The 21,630-nt window shown below is 33.7% G+C and overlaps 1 protein-coding gene across 2 annotated transcripts in view; it reads left to right on the forward strand.

Moving 5' to 3' along the window:
* Positions 1-1,526: 1,526 nt before the first annotated feature.
* Positions 1,527-21,630, forward strand: part of LOC110029785 (uncharacterized protein At1g04910) — a 78,613-nt gene continuing 58,509 nt past the window's right edge. The window contains exons 1-3 of one of the 2 annotated variants that reach the window (XM_020732214.1): positions 1,527-1,563; positions 3,203-3,248; positions 17,927-17,996. In XM_020732214.1, coding sequence (XP_020587873.1) covers positions 17,984-17,996 — 13 coding nt within the window. In that variant the 5' untranslated portion in view covers positions 1,527-1,563; positions 3,203-3,248; positions 17,927-17,983. Of the gene's footprint in view, positions 1,564-3,202; positions 3,249-17,926; positions 17,997-21,630 lie in introns of those variants that run through there. The other variant, XM_020732215.1, reaches the window with a different exon arrangement.

Here is a 21,630-nt window from a genome sequence, read left to right on the forward strand (position 1 = left end):
TTCACCGACAGAGCTTCACCTTGGATAGCTTCGTTAGCTAAAAGCCAAAGCGGATCATCTGCCTAGAGAAAGAAAGGAGTGACATAGCGATCACTCCGAGTGGGGCAAAGTGGGGGGTGTTCCCTGGGCTCTTGGACCAATTTATACATTGAAAGAAGTTGTTACAAAAAAAAACGGGGAGTAATGCCTAATCGGCTAGAAAACCCAAATGTCTTCTTCCCTTTTACATTAAAAAGATCTTATTTATAGGTCATAGGAGAAAAAAGAAAATTGTGCCTAATCGGCTAGAAAACCCAAATGTCTTCTTCCTTTTTACATTAAAAAGATCTTCTTATTTATAGGTCATAGGAGAAAAAAGAAAATTTCATCATTGCCTATGAATGTTTCAAAGTATTATATCACTAAGAGTTACCAATTATTATGCCATTGAGAGTTACCATTTATTATGTCATTGAGAGTTACGGGTTATTATTATCTCTATTGACACATTTTTATATATTTGGTACCTTTTCGTATGTTCTAGCATCTTTTCTTTGCTAGGTCCATCAAGCAATGTGACTAGCTAGTTGGTTGTGGTGACGGGCCGGTCTCTGCTACAATCAGTATTTTTCTAGATATATAGAGAGTGTTATATAATGAATTTTGATATTTAAGTGAGAAATTTAAAATAGATAAAAGAGAACATTAGATTTGTACATAGTAACATTTCGAGTGCCCGGGGGATATTGCTCGTTAAGCCGTTATGCGATGTTCGCATGGGAATAAGGTTTATGGGTTGGAAATTGTAAACTGAATACCATACCGTTGACGATAAAAATAATATGAACTGGCACAACTCCGCACCTATTTGGACTTTATCCAAATAGCCCGTTTAACCGCGATCGAGCCCGCGTTGCGGCAATACAAGCCGCCAGATGGCCTAGCAGGTCTGATCTGATAACAAGGTTCAGCGTCTCTTGAAAAGCAAGCTAGAAGAGCCCTCCTCGGGTGGAGAACATCGCCTCTCCTGGCGTCACGTGTGCCCCCGCGCCCCTTCCTCCGTCTTTTCTTCTTTTCTTTCTCCGGGCCGAAAGCAAGCACAAGTCGATGACAGAGAGGTGCGAATAGTAGGACAGCGAAGAAGACGAGCATCGACAGTGGGGGTCCAGATTATGATGCCGAACCAGGCTTACATCCGCGTGGGGAGTATTGGCAGCGGTGGTAGCGGCGCCGCGGTTACGAATGGCGGAAGCGGGACACCGTCGCCGCCGGCTTCGCCGAGGAGGTCTCCGGGCGGCGAAGGATGGTAGCGGCGTTGGCACTCGGAGGTTACCGCCCGGTGCGCCGCGTACGCTGGCGCAGAGGATGGCGTGGATGCTGCTATCTCTACTTCTCAGGCGGCAGGCCATCTTCCTCTTTGCGCCGCTGATATACGTATCCGGGATGCTCCTCTATATGGGCACCGTCTCGCTCGATAGCGTTCCTGCGATCATCTCCCGACCGGCCCCTGGCTCAGTTTACCGGAGTCCGCAGCTCTATGAACGGCTCCGTGCTGACATGGACGCGGATAACTCCTCCGACGGGGTTAGTCTTATGGTTTTTAGTGTTTCCCTCCTTTTCCGGATCCGTAGTACTTCGTATTTCTTGTTTGGCATCCAATGTGAATTTAGGCATTTGGCATTTTTTAGATCGGTGGTGAGGAGGCGGCTCTGAGTGGGATGACCTTGCATTGAATCAGCTAATCGGTTAAAGTTCGAGCTCTTAGAGAGAGATTCTTTAGTCATTTTCTTATTGTTTCTTCGTAATGAGGTTCGAGCAGTTATAGGCTTCTTAACGATAATGTTAATGAAGCTAGATATAATGCCTGGAGTGAATGATTCTCAGTGATTCAATGAATTTTTCATCTATTAAAGAATATTCATTAGTTATGTTTTTTGACATTAATATGGAGTGTGATTTGACATTGAAAATAAGTGACGACTTTCTTTTAATTCAAATTATGATGTTTTAGCCGGGTTGAGGCTGCCTTGCTTGACGGGATGGATGTGGGTCAAGTAGCACTGCGTAAGTTGTTGATGATAGTTATGGCATGCTGGCTTTCCCTTCTGGGTCTAGCTTCCAGCGTTAGTATATCTTTATTGCAATGGTTTCAGAGTTTTTGAGCTGATGGCCTTCCTGTGGCTTATGTCTGCAATAGCTCGTTCTGTTGTTCTCGGCCTTACCATATTTGTCAACTATCCGAGAACGCCTAAACCTCAAATGCGTTCTAGGTTTTGTGGTTATATCTTTATCGCAATGTTTGCAGAGTTTTTGAGCTGATGGCCTTCCTGTGGCTTATGTCTGCAATAGCTCGTTCTGTTGTTCTCGGCCTTACCATGTTTGTCAACTATCCGAGAACGCCTAAACCTGAAATGCGTTCTAGGTTTTGTGGTTATATGCTTTCAGCATAGATTCTATTCCTGCAATATATTCTTGCAGTCCATCTTGCACAAGTTGGAAGCACATGCAGCTGCCAGATCTTTTTTCATGCCATTGCACTGTAGTTGACAAGGATCGATTTAATTAGATGAGAGGATGCCTGCTTATTTTTCTGCACACTTTTGTTCTATTGTCTTCTCAAAAAGGGTTAATCTTTGATTTGAGCATGTAGGACTGTCTAGGTGATGTTTGCTTAAGTCATAACTGTTGAGTTGAAACTATCTTTAAAGGGCTGTTTGGTAGTGCCTTTCTAATAGTTTTTATGCTGCATTTATGCATTTAACTTAGATCTAGCCAAAGAATTAAATGTGTTGATGTTAAGTCCAGCGATGGTTAAATCCAAACTTCTTTTATTTTTTCTGTAAATCTGGATTTACTAGATCCATTAATTCAGTGGATTTGATAAATCCGGATTTACTAAATCAAGTTAAGTCCTGTTTGCAGCCAAACAGCCTTAAGGGAAATGAAATGAAACATTCTGGTTTCAGTGTTATGAAAAAGTGTGAAATAAAGCATGTAGTTGTTGTCCTTGTGTTACAAGGTGAACCTTTTATTTTGCATGGCGGTGAAGTGCTTCATTCTATAGCTGCTTGTTAGCTTATTTCAATGCTTGCAGTAATGGTATTCTAAAATTTAACTTAATAAAAGTTGATCAACGTTAATAAATTGTTTTATAAATGCTGCAGCTTTTCTGAAATACCTTTTTAGCTCCTCCTTAAATGTGTATGATTTTAAACTTTTCCAGGAGACATGATTCAAATGTGTTTGCTTCCAAAAAGGTTCAATGAAAGGTAGCTTATTGCATCTTCAATTCAAAACACTAATTGTTCATATTTCAGTAGTCAGAAGATTCTTTGTTGCTTGTTATAAACTTTGCAAAATTTTTGCATTAATTAGATTATGAAGCTGTTTTGGACTTATTTTTGATCACTAGTTCATTGAAAGATCAATCAAAAAAGCAAAATACTTCTCGAAATATCATTTATTTATTAGTGTTACATCTGAAGCGCCTATGGTTGCAAGTTGTATAATATCTGAGATATCTTGTGGCTTTGTAATATGCTTTAGTTCTTTATGTTGATTCACTGTTTATATTCATTCATTTTCAGATTTGGGTATTTAGGAGTTATTTGGGAAAGGGTTATAGTTAAAAGATTACTTGAGGTGAAATTAAATTATTTTTTTGGAATAGTAGATGTGAACTTATTTATTTTTTCAGTCTTGTTTTTGTTTCCTTCTATTTTCTCTAATTTCTTGCTCTGATCGAGTTGTTTTAACATGTCTTTCTTAAGAAAAGTTGATTTAGCGTAGATTTTTTAATAATATTGATGAGGCGACAATACACGATGAGGAGACATTACTTGAGGAGACGGTGCATTAGTAGCTATTGGTGTTTGGTACTGGAGTTAATTGTTAGTCATCTTCTAAAAGGATCCCTTAATTGCGGAGTAGTGATTAAATAGATGAGAAGTATTCTTTTGACTTTGAGAAACTAAAACTATTAGATTGTACAATTGAATTTTATTTTCTTGCTCTATGTAACAAATGACGAGAACTTACACATAAATATGTAGAGCAATAATAATCAAAGAACGAAATAAATATAAAAATTAATCTTTAATTCTAAAATTTATAATTAATTATGTAAAATAAATGAATGTTGCAGTCTACAACTTGCTAAATTACTATGGATGTCAAACTTTTATCTTTGACGTGTTGGATTGTTGTAGATGGAAATGTGCTAGTAATGAATTTGACTATTTCAACATATTCTCATAAATTACGTTGTAGAAGTTGATCGTGCAATGTTTATTGATTAATTTATTAAAACTCATTATTAGTAAAGCTTTGGTGATGATATTTGCAATTTGAAACTTTGTTGCGACATAATTTAATCCTTAATTCAATATTAAATTTTTTTGAGGTGAAACATTGATCTATTTTAATGAGCATAGTCCTCACCTGGTGATCGAATTTTTTTAATACTCTTGATTGTTTAGCTATCACAATACACTTTCAATTCTCTATGCAACCAAGTTTTCCTATACATAAGTTTAGAATTACATGGGGAAGAAAAATTGCTCTATTTATTCTTCTCAAATATAGAGAAATCAATTCATCCTTATTTACGAACTTACCAAACATTTCTCACCTAATTTAGCAAAAGAAATAATTCTAAATAAAAAATAAAAAAAATACAAAATTGGAAAGTAGTAAACCAAATCTTAGGTTTTTTAAGATATCTCAAATCCTTCATAATTTGGAGGTGGTTGTCGACCCATATGAGAGGTAAATTTGAAAAGAATTAAATATTCTCAGATTTACACACTCCCCCTCAAGCTGATCATAGTTGCTGTAGAAATCTAGCTTGGTATTGAATTTTGTGAAGTGCTGAAAGGAAAAGACTTGTTGTATTTCAGTACAACCAATCACCTTATCCTACTGCACCACCTTGGGTTGTCATGTGGTTGGTGTGCAGCTCTGAGTTATTTTCAACTTTTGATATTTGTTGCTGAAGTTAGAAACCACGGTTTCCAACTTGTAGTTGGAAAGAAACAACATTGCCTGTGACTGGAAGGAGGCAAGACTTGTGTCAGAAAGAAACAACATGTAAGGGGAAAAAAATGACTGTTGTAGCGGAATAAGAAATTTTTGGCGGTTGGAGGCTCTAGGATTTGCTCTAAGGTTCTGATACCATGTAGAATTACTTGGGGAGGAAAAATTGCTTTATTTATTCTTCACAGAGAGGGTACATACATATAGAGAAATCAACCCCTTCTTATTTACAAACTTACCAAACATATTTCACATAAATTAGAAAATGAAATAGTTTGAAAATGATAAACTAAATTAAGTGTTTCTTAAGATTTTCCCATCAAATCCTCCAACTTTTGGAGGTGGTGGTTGACCCTCATGAGAGAGGTAAATATGAAAAGAACCAAATCTTCTCACATTTCCATAATAAGAATAATAACTAAATATGTATCTTTGGTCTGATGCATATCCTGTCCAACTAACATTTGTGAAATTTTGATTTCTTTGTTGGATGACTTTGATAGAAACATGACAAACTTCCTTATAAAAAAATTGGTGACATAAACAATAGTGTAGAGATGATGTAGAAGTTTTGTTGGATGACTTTGATAGAAACATGACAAACTTCTGCCGTGATTAGGGCATAAATAATATGTTCAATTCTACCGATACCAAAACAAAATAATACAATCCTAAATAAATAAAAAAATAAACATCTATAATTTGAGAGGTACGTAGTCTCTCCCCAAACTTTAATTTCTAAGACTTCAAGACAACAATCACGCATGACCTAACTCTAAACATATTGAGTCCTATTTGTACCCCACAATAATAATTAATACATGACTAACTTGCATTTTTAGTCTTGCGCCCAACATAATTCTCAAATTATTTGACGGGTTTGACCTTGACTCAATGAAGCGTTAGGTGGACGATGGCCTATGCGCTGGTCCAATATTACTCTAATCCCAAAAAGTCACATTGTTCTCAAAGTGGAATAGATGAAACTGTTGTTGGATTAAGTCGTTTGACTCCCATTGGCGTCATAATTTGACAAACATTTTCTTTTAATTGTTACTTTTTTCACCTTCAGTTCTTGGCACACCACTGTTAACTCCAGTGACTCCAAGATAACTTTCATATCCTCTGTCAAAGTATGGGGAAGTCAACAAGAAGACACATTATCACCAATAACACGTGTGGAACACTTGGGAGTGTTGATAAAGACAAGAATTTTTTAAAATAAGCCACTACCCCAATGCACTAAGTGATCTCATAAGAATCAAAATAGTGGGGGGAGAGCTTCTTATTCCTAAGTCAATGTCTTCTGCTGATAGAGCTGAAGTTTTAGATACACCTAATCTCCTATCGCAAATTGTACATCTCTTTGATGTCCATTATCTTGTTTCTTCATAAGTTATTGCAATAAACGTCTCTTCAATTTTGCCAACATCTTGTCCCTCTTTTTTAAATACTAATCCACTAGAGTCATTGACATAATACTACGTTTGTAATGCACCAAATGAGGTGGATCACAACCATGCAAGATTTTAAGAGTGGTATGAGATTTTGTTTTATATGATGTGTTGTACTAATACTCTGCCCAGGATAGCCATTTAACACACTGCTCTGATGCGCCAGATACAAAGCAACACAAAAAGGTCTTTACATTTCGATTAATAACTTCATATTTTTTATCATTCTCTGGTGGCATGTTATCCTTTTATTCAATACTGCCTCTTATATTCTTAACAGGTCCCTCTAAAAATGTCTTAGGAAGACTTTGTATCAATCCAATACTATTGATTCTGAAATCTCATGCAAACGGACTACCTCCCTTATAAAAAAATTGGTGACATAAACAATAGTGTAGAGATGATGTAGATGTACAAAGTGTGTGTACTTGGGCAATCGGTCCATCACCACCTCCAAGATGACTGCAAATCTTTGTGATCAAGGCAAGCCTTTAATGAATTCCATCATTACATCCTTCTATACATTCTTCGGTAATGTTAAGAGGTTATAGCAGCCCCAAGATGCTAATGCCATGTACTTGTGTCGTTGACACACATCACACCTTGAGACCATACCACCTACATCCTTTTTCATCTCCACCCAATGCAATCCTGATGCTATCCTATGGTATGTTTTGAGCACACCCGAGCACCCCTCAATAGCTCTACCGTGAAACTCCTATATTAACTTAGGCATGTGTATTGAATTTTGGGGTAATACATAGCGTCCCTGGTAAAGTAAATATTGTCCATTCAGTGAATAATAGGGATAGTTGTTCTCGCTATTCACTAAAGTCGATTGAATCTTTCTCAATTCCTCATATGCCTTACTTTTTGCCTAAGGATCTCCCAATCTAAGACCAAATGAATTGGTAATGCCAACAATTGAGGTTTCTCCATTCGTTTTGATAAGATATCAACGGCCTTTTTTTCTAATCTCAAGCGATACTGAATCTTGAAGTCATACCCCAATAGCTTAGATAATCATCTCTTATGTTCCCCAGTCACCATATGTAGTTATAACAAAAATTTAAGGCTGTGCTAATCTGTGATATTATGAAATGCCTCTCCAACAAATAAGTTTGTTATTTTTGAATGACAAGCACAATTATCATAAGCTCCTGCTCATAAACTGACTTGAGTGTGGCTTTTGCTATCAGAACTTAGCTAAAATAAGTGACGGGTTGTTGACACTACATGAGAATTGCGCCTAACCCATAGTCTGAAACATCTATCTCTACAATGAATAGTTGGCTTAAATCAGATATTGCTAGCATTGGTACACTCGTCATGACCTTTTTTTAACTTCGTAAAAGCTTAGGGTGATGTTTCCCCCAATTGAAAGTTATCCTTTTTTAATTGTTCCGTCAATGGTCACACAATTGAATTGTTACCCTTCATGAACTTCTGACGGTATCCTGTAAGTTCCTTAAACTCTCTAAACCCCTTTATGGCCTTAGGTAGTGGTCAATCCACCATGGCCGTCACCTTCGAGGGATTAGCCAACACCCTTGCAACTGACACCACATTTCTTAAGTATCCCATCTTCGGTTGGGCAAAAGAAAGCTTTTTAAAGTTAGCATAAAGTTGGTGCTCATCGAGTACCGTCAACACTTTCTTCAAATGATCAATGTGTTTTCCAAGGAACAACTGTACACTATGATCTCGTCAAAGAATACCAACACATTTTCGAAGGAAATGTTGAAACACCTTGTTCATCAGTGATTGAAATATAGCCTATGCGTTGGTGAGCTCAAATGATAAATAGAAATTTGTAATGACTCTCATGAGTTTGAAATGCAGTTTTGTGTACATTCATCGACCACACCCGAATCTGATGGTATCTTGACTTCAAGTCAATCTTGGAGAATACTGTCATCCCAAATAACTCATCGAATAACTCATCAATCATCCAAATGGAAAATGTATTATTTGCTATTTTCTTATTCACTATCTGATAATACATTCAAAAACTCAAATTCCCATCCTTCTTCACTAGCAAGACTGAGCTAGAGAAGGGGCTCACACTAGTCTGTATGATCCTAACCTTCAACATCTCTCGGATCAATCTATCGATCTTGTCCTTTTGCACTTTGTGGTAGCGGTATGGAGACACATTAATGGGAGAAACCCCCAGTTTTAAGGTTATTGTATGCTCGTGTTCCCTCTGAGGCGGCAATACACATGGCGGCTGAAAAAAAATTATGCAAGATTTTATAGAAGTTTTTGGATTGGTGCCAGAATTTCTGCTAACTCCATATCATGTCTCTTCTATACTTTGTAATTTGATAAGAAAATCAAACCCTATGTTCTGTATCACCATCTTATCTTCCTCCTGAAACTCCATTGTCAATAGTTTTCAACTAATTTTAGTTTCATTTAAGGATTGCAACCGTTTCAAACCTAATATCACATTAATGCTCCCTAAATTTAGGGGAAGAAAATCCTCCATTGCAATTAGTAATATGTCTATTATTGATGACATTTTGAGGAGCCATAGAATGTGATTAGTTTCATTCATGCCATCCTTAGTAGGTTTTTTTAATGTATTAGCTTGTAACACTAATAGAGAATCAATTGATTTTAAACATTTATTTGCATTCAATTGATTGTTTATTGATGGAAGCTTATAAATTTCATGTATATTATTAAGGCGAGGATTTCATTTTGTTATGATTTTTTCCACTTAGAGGTTTGAAAGTTTTATGAATATTATTTGGAATCTATATTTTATCAAGAAAAGTGATAAAAGCACAAAATCCAAGTGAGATATCTTTAAAAATATGAAATGATAGATTGAGTATTTGGTGCATGACTTTGCCATTTTTCTTACGATAATGGAATATTGAAGATCAATATCATTTTCAATAGATGTATTATTCCTAGTTAGTACTTCATTGGTCCTTCAACTATGTTCATATTCATGGGTGTGTTGGAGATATGCTGATTGCTCTGATTTTTTTCTTTCTCTTAAGATAGAAATTCTACATAGGCCTTCACAAGATTATGCACGAGTTTGCAATTTTGGTGGGGCTTTGGTAGGTTGAATACAAGGCCATGAGAAATATTCATGGTCCACAAGTTTGACTAGATATGTGCGAATGATTAAATAACATCTAAAAAATATCAAATTTTTGTTGTTTATTTTCATCCCCTTAAACTTCGGATTTGGAGTGATTAGGTTAGTCTTCAAGTAAAAATTGCATTTATATAAATATGTAGATTTTTCTAATGACCAAGGAATGTCATTGTACCGTTTTTACTTTGGGAAATAACCAATAAAGACAACCTTAATGGATATAAGGTCTAGTTTACTCTGATGTTGAGAATGAATGTAAATGTAGATTTGACACCTAAAGATTTTGGAAGAATAATAGAAATGATTTTGTGCTTGAGAAATAAATAGAAAAGGGTTTGAATAAGAGTTTCAAATTTAAATATTATTGAGGGCATTCCATTAATACTATATGTAGTTGTTAGGATTGTTTCTCCTGAAAAAAATACTGGGGGATATTTATGAAGATTATTAGTGGCTTAACTATCTCTAAGAGATATATATATATATATAGATATAGATATATATATAGATATCTATATATATATCTATATCTATATATATTCTTTTAATCATCCTGTTTTGTTGAAATGTACTAGCATAAGAGCTTTGGTAGATAATTGCTTGATCTAGAGATAACTTTTTAGGAATAATTCAAATTTCATTGGCAATATTATATTTAGGATTTAATTTTTGGATTGAAATTGAGTGTGAATTATAGTTTAAAAATTGTGGATTTTTTTGAGGAAAAAATTCTCAATTCTTCTCATTAGGCAAATAACAAATATATATACAGCTCAGACCAACCCTCATATAATTGTGGAGATTCAAATCTTCATGATGAAAATGAAAGAAATAAAAATATAGTTATAGATAATTAAAGTATAAAAAATTTTGTTCCTCAAATGTAATAGCAGACTCATGGTTTCCTAATCGGATATGTATAATAACACCCCCCTCATGTAGGGTTGTATATTTCACACATCTGAAACTTCTTGCTTAGATCACTAAAGAGGTGCTGAGGAAGAGCCTTAATAAAAATGTCAGCAATCTGATGCTGAGTTGAGCTATAGCATAACACTTTTCAAAGATGAAGTGTCTATCAATCTTTATATGTTTGGTTCGATCATGGTGTACCTGATTATTTGAAATACTGATGGCCTATTGGCTATCACTAAACATATTAATTTTGTTTTGGTTTTCCATGTGAAGTTCCACTTGCAGTTTTCTTAGCCACATTCCTTCATAAATTCCTAATCTCAGGGCACGATACTCGGATTCATGCGCTGCTTCTTACCACCATAGCTTAAATGAACTAATGCACTCGATGAACAACTCGAAATCGGCTAGATTAAGGCTTAGTAAATAAGCAAGCTTGAACAATCTCTTAAAATTCGAATATTAAATGAACTAAACATGAATACAATCGAACTTGTTCATGTATGTTCACGAACAAACTCGTTTGATGTTCAAAAAGTAACTTGTTAAATACTTGATATTAAACTTGAATATAGCTCGCATCATATATGATATATAATTTAAATAAATTTGATTATCTAGAAATTATTTAATTATAGATTTAATAATTATATACTATTATATCAATAATGTTTTAGATTAATTCTTAATTATATATTTATTTTGTTATTATTATTAACTATTTGAAAATTAGTATGATGGAATTCAGCGAGCTCAACTTTTGTTATTCTTTTTTATCAGGTTTGATCTGATTATCTTTGTTTTTTCTCGATTACTTTTACAATTGATGAATGATTTCGCATTATGAGTTAGTTTGTGATATTAGTTTGTTTAAATTTTTTTGCTATCGTTTTAGTATTTTTTTTCTATCTTACAATTCATTCTTGTGAGAGTATATCTATTATAGACACTAGATTCAATTATTTTTTATTTAGATTTTAAAATTTACTTATTTAAATTTTTAAAATTATTTATTATATTGTTATATAAAAATCTAGATACTCGTTTGAATTTTTAGCTTGTTTAATAGCTTGTTGAAATACTCGTTCACTTGTCGTAAATAAATTAAGTACAAATCTAGTGCAAACATTGAAAAATTTAAATAAGTCAAGCTTGAGCAATATAAAAGCTTGACACAAGCTTAAGCTGAACATGAACAACCTAAAATTGTACCAAGCCAAGTCCAAGCTATGATATAATCTACTCAATTACAACTCTACCTTTTACTTCTCCAAGTAGCAACGTTACCCATTCAAATGAGCAACAACTCGTGGCAGATGTTATATCAGTCAGTTCTCCTTCCCAGCTAGCATTAGTGTAGATATCAATGCCACGGTTTTTCAGTATTCTTGATTATGAATCCACATTATGGAGTTATCTTTAGGTATCTTAGGATTTGAATGACCACTTCTAAATGATCTTCATTTGGAGTTCATATGTTGGTGCAATACATCCACAGAAAAAATAATGTCAGGTCTTACATGTGACATATAAATAAATTTTCCCACAAGTCTTTGATGCCTCCATTTTTAACTGAGTATTATCATCTCTTTTTGATATTTGTCAATTGGGATCCATAGGAACATCTGTTGATTTTTATCCCAACATTCCTATCTCCTTCAATAAGTCAAGGATATATTTTATCTTGGATATGACAATGCCTTCTTTGGATCTAGCTACTTTCATTCACATAAAGTATCTTAAAGTTCCTAGATCTTTGATCTCAAACTTATAAGCCATTATTTATTTGATTGTTTCAAGTTTCTTTGCGTCATTGTCTATAAGAATAATGTCATCTGCATATACAATAAGACTGTTATCATACATTCTTGATTTGATTTCACAGTGTGATCAACCCGACACTGATAGTACCCATTGGTAAGAATGTTCTTGGTGAACGTTTCAAATCTTGTTCTAGGAGATACTTTCAACCCATACAATGATTCTCTTAGTTTGCACGCTCGCTGATTATTTGTATTGTTCTTTAATGCTGGATGTATTTCCATATACACTTTTTCCTCAAGATCCTTATTATGAAGAGTAGTCTACAAGGGCGGTTCAGGTGCTCTAGTAGTCTTATTGCTTTTTTTTGTTTGAAGAGTAGTCTACAAATATGCATTTGATTGACTTGAGATCATGTTTTGTCTGATTAGGTTAATATAGATGAATAAAAGCGATACAACAAAAGATATTTAGCGGTAGGTTAGAGATGAAAGATTGAATATGTGGGTAAAATTTTTTGAGGGTGTTGAGAGGTTTGTTAAAGCTTAGCACTGTGTTGCAAATCCTATTTTTGAGATAAGTGGATGTACAAATTGCATCCTCCGAAAGTGATTAGGAACATTATTAGTGAATGAAATTGACCGGGCCACTTCAAGTAGACATCTTTTCTTTCTCTCAACCACACTATTTTGTTGGAATGTGTCAACACGATAACGTATATCGATGATGTTATTTTTTGATATATAAGAGCTGAGAGTCGAGTTGTAGTAATCTTAATATTATACATTATTGGTTTTGAGAATTTAAATTTTGCTTGAAATTGGGTGAGAATTATGTTGCGGAAGGTTTCAAATATGATGATAGTTTCAGATTTTTTTTCATGAGAAAGGTCCAAGTGGTTATGGTATGGTCATCAATGAATGTGATAAACCAGCTAGTTCCTTTAAATTTTTTATTTTTGAGGGCCCCCAGGTATCACTATGAATCATAGAGAAGAGATGTGTTAGTTTGTATTTCAGAATTGGATACACTTTCAAGTATGTTTAGCAAGTTTGTAAGTTTCACATTGATAAGCATAATATTTTTATTGGTAAATAAATGATAACGTAATTTTTCAATATAATAGAAGTTCGTTGCCCAAGGTGAAAATGTCATAACATAACTTGACTCATGATATAAGACTTGACTCGAAAGATGACTCGACGGATTTTCAATGATGTGATTGTCCTTTTGAATTTGGAGTCCTAGTGAGCACACAAAATTCATGATACATATCAACACTGTCAATCACTTTCCCCAAGTCCACCTGAAATTCACATAAATTAGGATAGAATTTAGCAACACGATTCATGTCATGAGTGAGTCTACTGATAAAAAGTAAACTGCACTTAAGTTTAGTAACATAAAGCACAGATTGAAGAACAAGATTTTTGTGCGTTTCACACTTTATCTTCCATTTTCTGATGAGAGGGAGCCATATGCTGTTCTAACTGCAGCATGGCTTTTGCAAGAATGGAAGGATTAAAATGTAGTGATATCACATGCCATGTGATCAGATGCTCTAGAGTCCAAAATCCAAGGCTGATTCTTCCCGTTGAGAGCAATAAGAGCAGATGGAAAACTAACTTGATATGCTAGCTAGTAGAAAGCTTAGACTATTGTCCCAGAAGCCTTTGAAGAGCTTCAAGTTGTTCCTTGATGAGTGGACTATGTTCACGAGGCTTGTCTTTCTTTGATGCTATGTTTGCTTGATTTTTCCCATCAAATTTGACTTTATTGGGTTTTCAATCTGCAAATTTTTGATAAATTTTCCAACACTTACAATTTAAATGACCAAATTTTTTGTAATGTTCATATCACGTTATGTTTCTCTTTGATTTTTTGTCCTGAGATGATTTGTGAGTGTATAAAATTGAGTTGTCAGTATTTGATGTAATGGAATTCCCTACCATCACGAGTTTTGTCCCATTCCTTCTCTTCGTACTTAAATAAAGACTTCACAAATTGAGAGAAGAAGTTTGGGATAAGGAACTAGATGAAGTCCATATCATACTTCAAAACCTAATTTGAATTTTTCTTTTACTTCATCTAGTTCCTTATTTTGTCCTAGAAGATACTTGATATTTCTCTTCTATTCAACAATGGTTTTGTAAATAGCAGAGTCCTGCGAGTACCTCCATGTGTAATTTTAATATATATCTAGTTGGAGTCAATATTTTGAGTGGGTGTTGAAGTATTGAGTAATGTTCAACTAATCCTGTCACAGATGATGTAATCCAGTTTCAATGCAAATAGCTCAAAGTTATTGTCAGCACTTGAATTGATTTTCCTTACGAAATCCCATATTTCTTTTGCCATTTTTGTACAAGAGAGTTTCATCAATTTTCGTGATTATAGAGTTAACAAGTCATGACATAACCATGTAATCTTCAATCTCCATTGTCCTATGTTTAGGATCAGTAATTTTTGATGCATGATTGTCTTCGGTGAGATGATCATCTTTTCCTTTATTATAGTGTACATAAACATAGATAGAGACCATTAGAGGAAATTGTTGTCATGTAGTTTGTTATTGGTGATGTAAGAATAAAGTTCAGATATTGCAGAACCAAACATTCTAAATTCAGTATAGACATAACTTTCGGTGAGAAAGAATTAGTTTTCATGCCGAATTTGGTTATCATCAGGATTTCCACTGGAGAGAGAAACTGCATATTATCAACGCAAGATTTCCACTGAAGAGAAACTGTCCGTCTCCGACACAAAATTTCCTTGGATCTGGGATTTTTACTAGAGAGACTCGATTCTTAGATTTATCAAACTATAGCTCGACGGGATTTTACGTTCAAACACTGACGAAATTGAGATAACCAAACTCACAAAGGGCCAATCTAACAAAAGATCACATCACTTCTCGACGAGAGAAGCTTGGAGCCGATCTAACAGACGACTCGCAAAGGAGCCGATCAAACAGACAACTCGCAAAGGAGCCGATCACGACATTGCTCAACACTACTTGATGAGAGAAGGCTAGAGTCGATTTAACTGATGACTCGTGAAGGAGTCGGTCACAACATTGATGAAATGAATCGAATGAGTTGGAGAACCTACGATGATCGCTGCACCGATGGAAGAGAAATTAACGTTTGACCTATCTCTCTAGCCGACGAGATTAAGGAGGGTCTGCAGGGAGACAACAACAGGAAGATGCCTGTAAGGATTCAGCTACAAGGACGGGATAGATGGAGGGCCTATAGTGACTGACGATTGCTGGTAGAGGCTCCGGCGGAGAGCTGTGGTTTGTTTCCTATCGCTGATATCATGGAGATTTTTTTTGGAGGAAAAACCCTCAAATCTTCTCATTAAGAGAAAAACAAACATATACTTTTTGACTAAGAGGGAAATTCAAATCATCATTATGAAAAGGAAAAATAAAAACACAATAATGGACAAATAAGGTGGAATAATTTCTTCCCCTCAAATTTAATAGTGTACCCAAGATTTCTTAAACCGTTAATATGTATCAATAAAAATTAATCCTTTATATTTCTTTTTTTATTAAAAACCAAGTGAGATGGGCCTAATTTTCGATTAAGAAATAAATCATCTGGACTTGGAGATATTATTTACTCTAGATTGTCCTCTTATATCATTGTGGACTAACTAAAACAAAATGTTGGTAAGGCTTATAGATTTGAGTGATATAGCAACTGCAAGTGTGCTTGACTATATGTAAAATCTTACACTGAAAGTTCTGTGAATTTTTGTTGGTGAATAGAGGATTTAATTTTTCAAGACAAATAAAGCTCAAGTGTTCTTGGTGATTGTGCCAAACTCAGAGATCACTATAATTTTTTAAATCTTGTTTGATATTTGAAGTGTTAGTTTTGATCGATAAATAACTCGTTTGATCTTGCATCTTGCTTGAAAAATCAGTTTTTTTGAAGGTAAAGTTCTCAATATATCTATGCACTATCAATCATCCTCCATAAGTATGTTTTGAAAGCGACAAAGATTAGATGAGAAATTAGCAAGAAATTTTTTATTTTGAGTAAGTTTGTTGATTCATAGTAAGCTGCAATACATGCAAATCTTTTGAGAATGACAAAAACTACTTTGACCAATTTTGATAGTGCTGTAATTTCTAATATTATAATATGGGCTCTAAATGTGTAAGAATTTTTTTCTCCTGTTATGATTTGATGCTCCTGAGTCTACTATTCAAATTATAGTATTCTTCTTGTTTACAATGAGGACATCTGAGGATGTACTTTTTTGAACAATCAAGTCCATTTTGGTGATATTTAGAAGTAAGTTTATGCTAGTTACTTTCACTTTTAATGTTCAAATGACTTGCAATTTTTTGATTTTTTGACTTCTTCAATATCAAAGTTAATGTGATTTCTCCCATAAAATTTGAATTATTTCTTCTTCACACTCTTTTTTTCTTTACATTACGAGTGTAGGCGCCAACTTAAGATTTTAAGGGAGTTAACGTGTATCCACAAAACTAGGAAATGCAATACAATATCATTTTATTAGATCATTATTAGGAGTAAACCCTTTCAGATTTTAGAAAATACATGGAGGTTTGTGCTCATATATAAGAGTTTAGATGATGCATTGTTAAGGTTGTGTGATATTGTTATAGAGTTAATGCAAAAATAATAGAAAGGAAAAAAACAGGCAAAAGTTAACATAGCCAAGAGTTATTCAAAAAAAATTTTTAGCATCCTCTGCAGAAATTAACACTATTGGCAAAGAAGGTTTAACAATGTCCGTCCCAATTAATTTGACAAGGTCAATGCAATCAGTATGAATTTGGCTAATTACATGTCGTGAAAGAAGAAAAGCCAAGTGGCGTGAAATTCATACTTCAAAATATTTGAGATTCAGCTGAGAAATTTCACCTTTGTTTGGATTATAGATTAAGTTTTCCATTAAGATATCATATATTGAGTTCCATCTCCATATTAATCAAAGATAAAAAAATGCAAGGGAGAAAAAACGCTCCAGAGAAGAAAGAAAGAACCCATTAAACAAACACAGACTGTAATCAAATGTTTCTGTTGATCTCAGTTCCATCGAAGCTTGAAACTGCTCTGGGTTTGTTCTATCTAGAAATAAACTGCCTTGCTCTTATGTATTTGTTCTGCATCCTCCAAGGTCTCGTATTTTTATAATATAGCGGGTACTTTCTTTTGGTTTCCTAAAACTGGAAAGATGACTTGTGCTGATACTGGTGCACGAAAGAATTGTCCTTCTTTTGGGCATGGTGTAAGCTACGTCCAAATCCTCGTAACCTAAAAATCTCCAACTATGCTTTGATACTTCTCTGCATTGTTTCCACTTTATCTATCAAAGAATCATGACTTGGGTTGCTTTTTGAGAAACTTGCTTCTTTTTTGTACAGTTTTTTTGAGAGCCTTGATTTTTCTTTTGCATGGTCTCTTTACATTTCATATCTTAATTTTATTCCGTCGGATGTTATGCCAAAGAACTCTGCATCGTTTCTATGTGTTTGTTCTTAGCTTGATGCTAATATTGTCACTTTCTTTCAAAGAAATGCATTTTCTTATTTTTCTTTCTGCTTTATGTTTCATATGCCAGAAATTCAGTGACTAATTAGTTTTTCTATTTTCATTATTTTTTTTTCTTTTTGTAGCTGGTAAGTGTATGGAAACATGCTAGCAGAGGTGATGGTTGGAAACCTTGTATAAACATGAACTCAAGCGGTACTGTTTTTTTTTAACGAAAAGTCTTAAGTTAAAGCTATACTAATATGCTCATATATATCTATGCACGTGTCATTGCACTTCTGTTTGAAGTTATTATCTCTTCTATATCTTTTAAGCTTTGAAAGAAGTTATGTTTGTTCTGCAAACTGTAATGTTGTCCTATAATCTGGCATTAATTATCTACCTATTGTATGTTGATATGTCTATGTTTGTTCTCTAATCCTTCTTCCATTAAAATGTCTATCTTATGATTTTTGGTGGATATCATATTAACTCCTCCGGGATTATACATAAGTACGCTTGGCATCTCTGTTGACTACATGATAATTATGCTGCATAACTTATTGACCAATTCTAATGTTGCGGCTCAATATTAAACTACAGGCTGAGTTTTTCCTAGTTAAAAGTGGCATCACTTTGTCTTGAATCTTCATAAAGCCATAGATAATGCAGTAAGTATGGCGTTCAATGTTATTAGGTTCCCCTAACTTGGTTATCTTGATAAATAAGCGTCAAAGATGTTCCGGCAGTTCTTGTGCAGTCCTTAATTTTGTTGGTCAGTTTCCATGACTTGTCATACATTAAGCATAAACAGCTACACAGTGCCTAGGCAGATTATACACAAAGCATCTTATACATCTTTAGGTTTCCTAAGTTTTTGGAATCAGTATGCCTTGTGTTTTAAGTTTTCACTTGCTACCACAGATTTGTGTCTGTCTTATTTGCTTTTCAATTTTGCCATCCTCAATCATAGTTTGCTAGACCACCAATCATGATTGCATACCTTTCTTCTCTAGCGTGCAGTCTCCCATAAATTCTTTTTGAAATTTTAATTCCCTTGTTGCATTTGTCCACTTTATTGCATGGTCACCCTTCTATTTTTGGGTTGTTGATCATTATCGATTTTCCAACACTCCTGGTCTAATCAGTTTGTAGAGTTCTACCACTAGGGTTTCAAATGATCTGATTCAAGCTAACCACGAGCTTGGTAGAGCTCGTTCACCAAAATCCATTTTTAGCTAGAGCTCAAACTTATTTTGAGTAGTTGTAATAATGTTCAAGTTTAGTTTGTCTTAAATTATTTAATTTTGAGCTTAGTTTGAGTTTGAATTATTAATTGGCAAATGAACCTTATCGAGCATATTAAGAACAAGATTATTATTGGGTAGTTTGTTAGTTGATCAAATAAGCTTTATCGAGTCTGTGAATAAGAAGTTTATTGAGTTTAAAAATGAGACTTTAATGGTATGAACTACTAATTAAACAAGTATTTTCATGAGCATAAACAAGTAACTTATGTTCCTGATTGAAAAAAAGGTCTAATTAAATAAAAAAAACTCACATAATCACATATTAAATAATTTGTACTCGAGTCTTAAATAAGCATTGTATTAAGCATTAACTGAGGCTTTTATTGTGCTTGTTTGTAAGCTTTAACTAATATTATTCATAATCATAAACAAATCGAACTCTCAACCATTCAAGTGTGTTTATTTATCAATTAAGTGTTTATAAAAATGTTCAAGTTTGCTTGTGTAACTAATCAAATGATTATGAGTGAGCTCTATGTCGGTGAGCAACTTGTGGAGTGCATTTGCTCATTTGTAGCCATATCAAACATTTCTTGTTTGCTCAATATTTTTGTTTGTAGATTTGCAAAGACTTCTGGTGAATATATTAATGAGTTAATTGTTTGTTGGAATACAAGGAATTCAAATTAATCTATTCTATATTTTCTTTTATCAAATTTCTGTCTACATCAACATGTTTGGTTTGGTCATACTATTCTGAATTTTTGGCAATGTTAATTCTAGACCTTTTATCACCAATATATCCTTATAGGTCATATTTTATAATACAATTTTTTTATTTTTAACAATAGAAGTTCATTGATACTCTTGAGCAATTGCTATGAACTCTGATATTGCACTTGAGCTTGAGATCCCATGTTATTTTTTACTTGACTATGTTTCATGATTTCCTCCATGAAATTTGCAAATACTTGCGAATGATCTTTTATCTACCAATGATCCTGAATAATTGGAATCATTATAGCTTATTTTTAGAGTTTAATGCTTTTCCCAAACGGGGCCTAAATGTTAGAGGACCTTTTAAACAGCTTGAAGGTACGATTCCTTTAGCTTATACGAGAAGACTTATGTTGCTTAACATAAATACACTATCTGCACAAGTGTGGGATAGATAGATTAGTTTTTCTTGTAATTATTGATATCTTTTGTCGATCTTAATTCTTTCTTTATCAATATCTAATTTTTGTCTTGATTCTAATGGAGTTTCACATGGTCTATTATTTTTCATATTGTTTCTCTTAATGTATCCATGATGTATTTGTGTTTTGAGGTGAATCTATTTTATGTTTCATGAGCCACTTTTATTCACATATCGATGGTGTATTTGTGTTGTGAGATGAATTTATTTTAATTGAGCCACTTTTGTGATGAAAATGTATTGAAGTTTGATGACTTCTTTGATCGTGAATTCTGCAGTGAGTGTTTTTGTTTGAGTGATTTTTTCTATATTATTTTTTGTAACAATTATATCATCAACATATTTAATAAAAATTGCCATTTTTCCTTCAGCTGAATGTTTCATAAAGATTATATGGTCTTCTTTTTATTAGCTATATTCTATTTCACTCATTGATTATATGCATTTTCTGAACCGTCTCTTAGAGATTGCTTTAACCTGTATATTATTTTTTTTAGTTTGTATGCACAGTTTTTTGAAATGGTTTTTGGGAATCCTAGTCGCCATAATTTTTTTTTTCATATCACCATGTTAGAAGATCTTCATGATATTGCTGTATAGATCATTTAAAGATAGTTGCTAAGAAAATAATGATATGAATCATATTTATTTTTGCAACTTGATCATATGTTTCATGGTATATTCTACAGGATTGGGCATATCCTTTTTAACTAACTGGTTTTATGTCTTTCGAGGCTACCATCAACTTCATATTTTAATGTAAAAACACACTTACATTCTACAACCTTTTTTCCTTTAATTGGCTCAAAGATTTTGTTGATAACAACATTTATGTGAATATCTTAAGAAGACACAATTAACTGTTTTTTAATCTAATTCATCACATAAGAAACAATAAAATACTTTTTGTAGAAATTTTTGTGAAGGAATTGCTCTTAGGAAAAAGTTCAGAGAGGTAGTTCCAGAGACTTTTTAAATCAATCACTTTATAAGGTGTACTATTAATAAAAAATGTTGAGGTTTGAACATGTCTTTTTTTGATATGATTTGGAAACTTAATTATGGAATAGAAGAGCCTTGATAACCTCGAAAACTATTTTTCTTTGAGTCGCCCCAATGTGGGTCTCAAGACATTAGTGAATAATGTCTTATTAGTTGATGAAAGAAAATAGTGTTTGGTTAAAATAACGTTGTGCTTTATTGATCTTGAATTTTTAAATTTTAACAATAAATTTATTTGTTATTATAGTGATAAAGGTTGGGAGAATATGACAAACTTCAAATTTTTATTTCATAAAATTTACTTATGTCATTTGAGTTTAATAATTTTCCTCTTTTTTAAGTTTTGAAATCATAATTGACACGGGGCTCGGAGGACTCGCTGGTCCTTAAGTGGGGGGGG

This window comes from Phalaenopsis equestris, unplaced genomic scaffold, assembly GCF_001263595.1.
Source record: "Phalaenopsis equestris unplaced genomic scaffold, ASM126359v1 Scaffold000601, whole genome shotgun sequence".
NCBI lineage: Eukaryota > Viridiplantae > Streptophyta > Magnoliopsida > Asparagales > Orchidaceae > Phalaenopsis > Phalaenopsis equestris.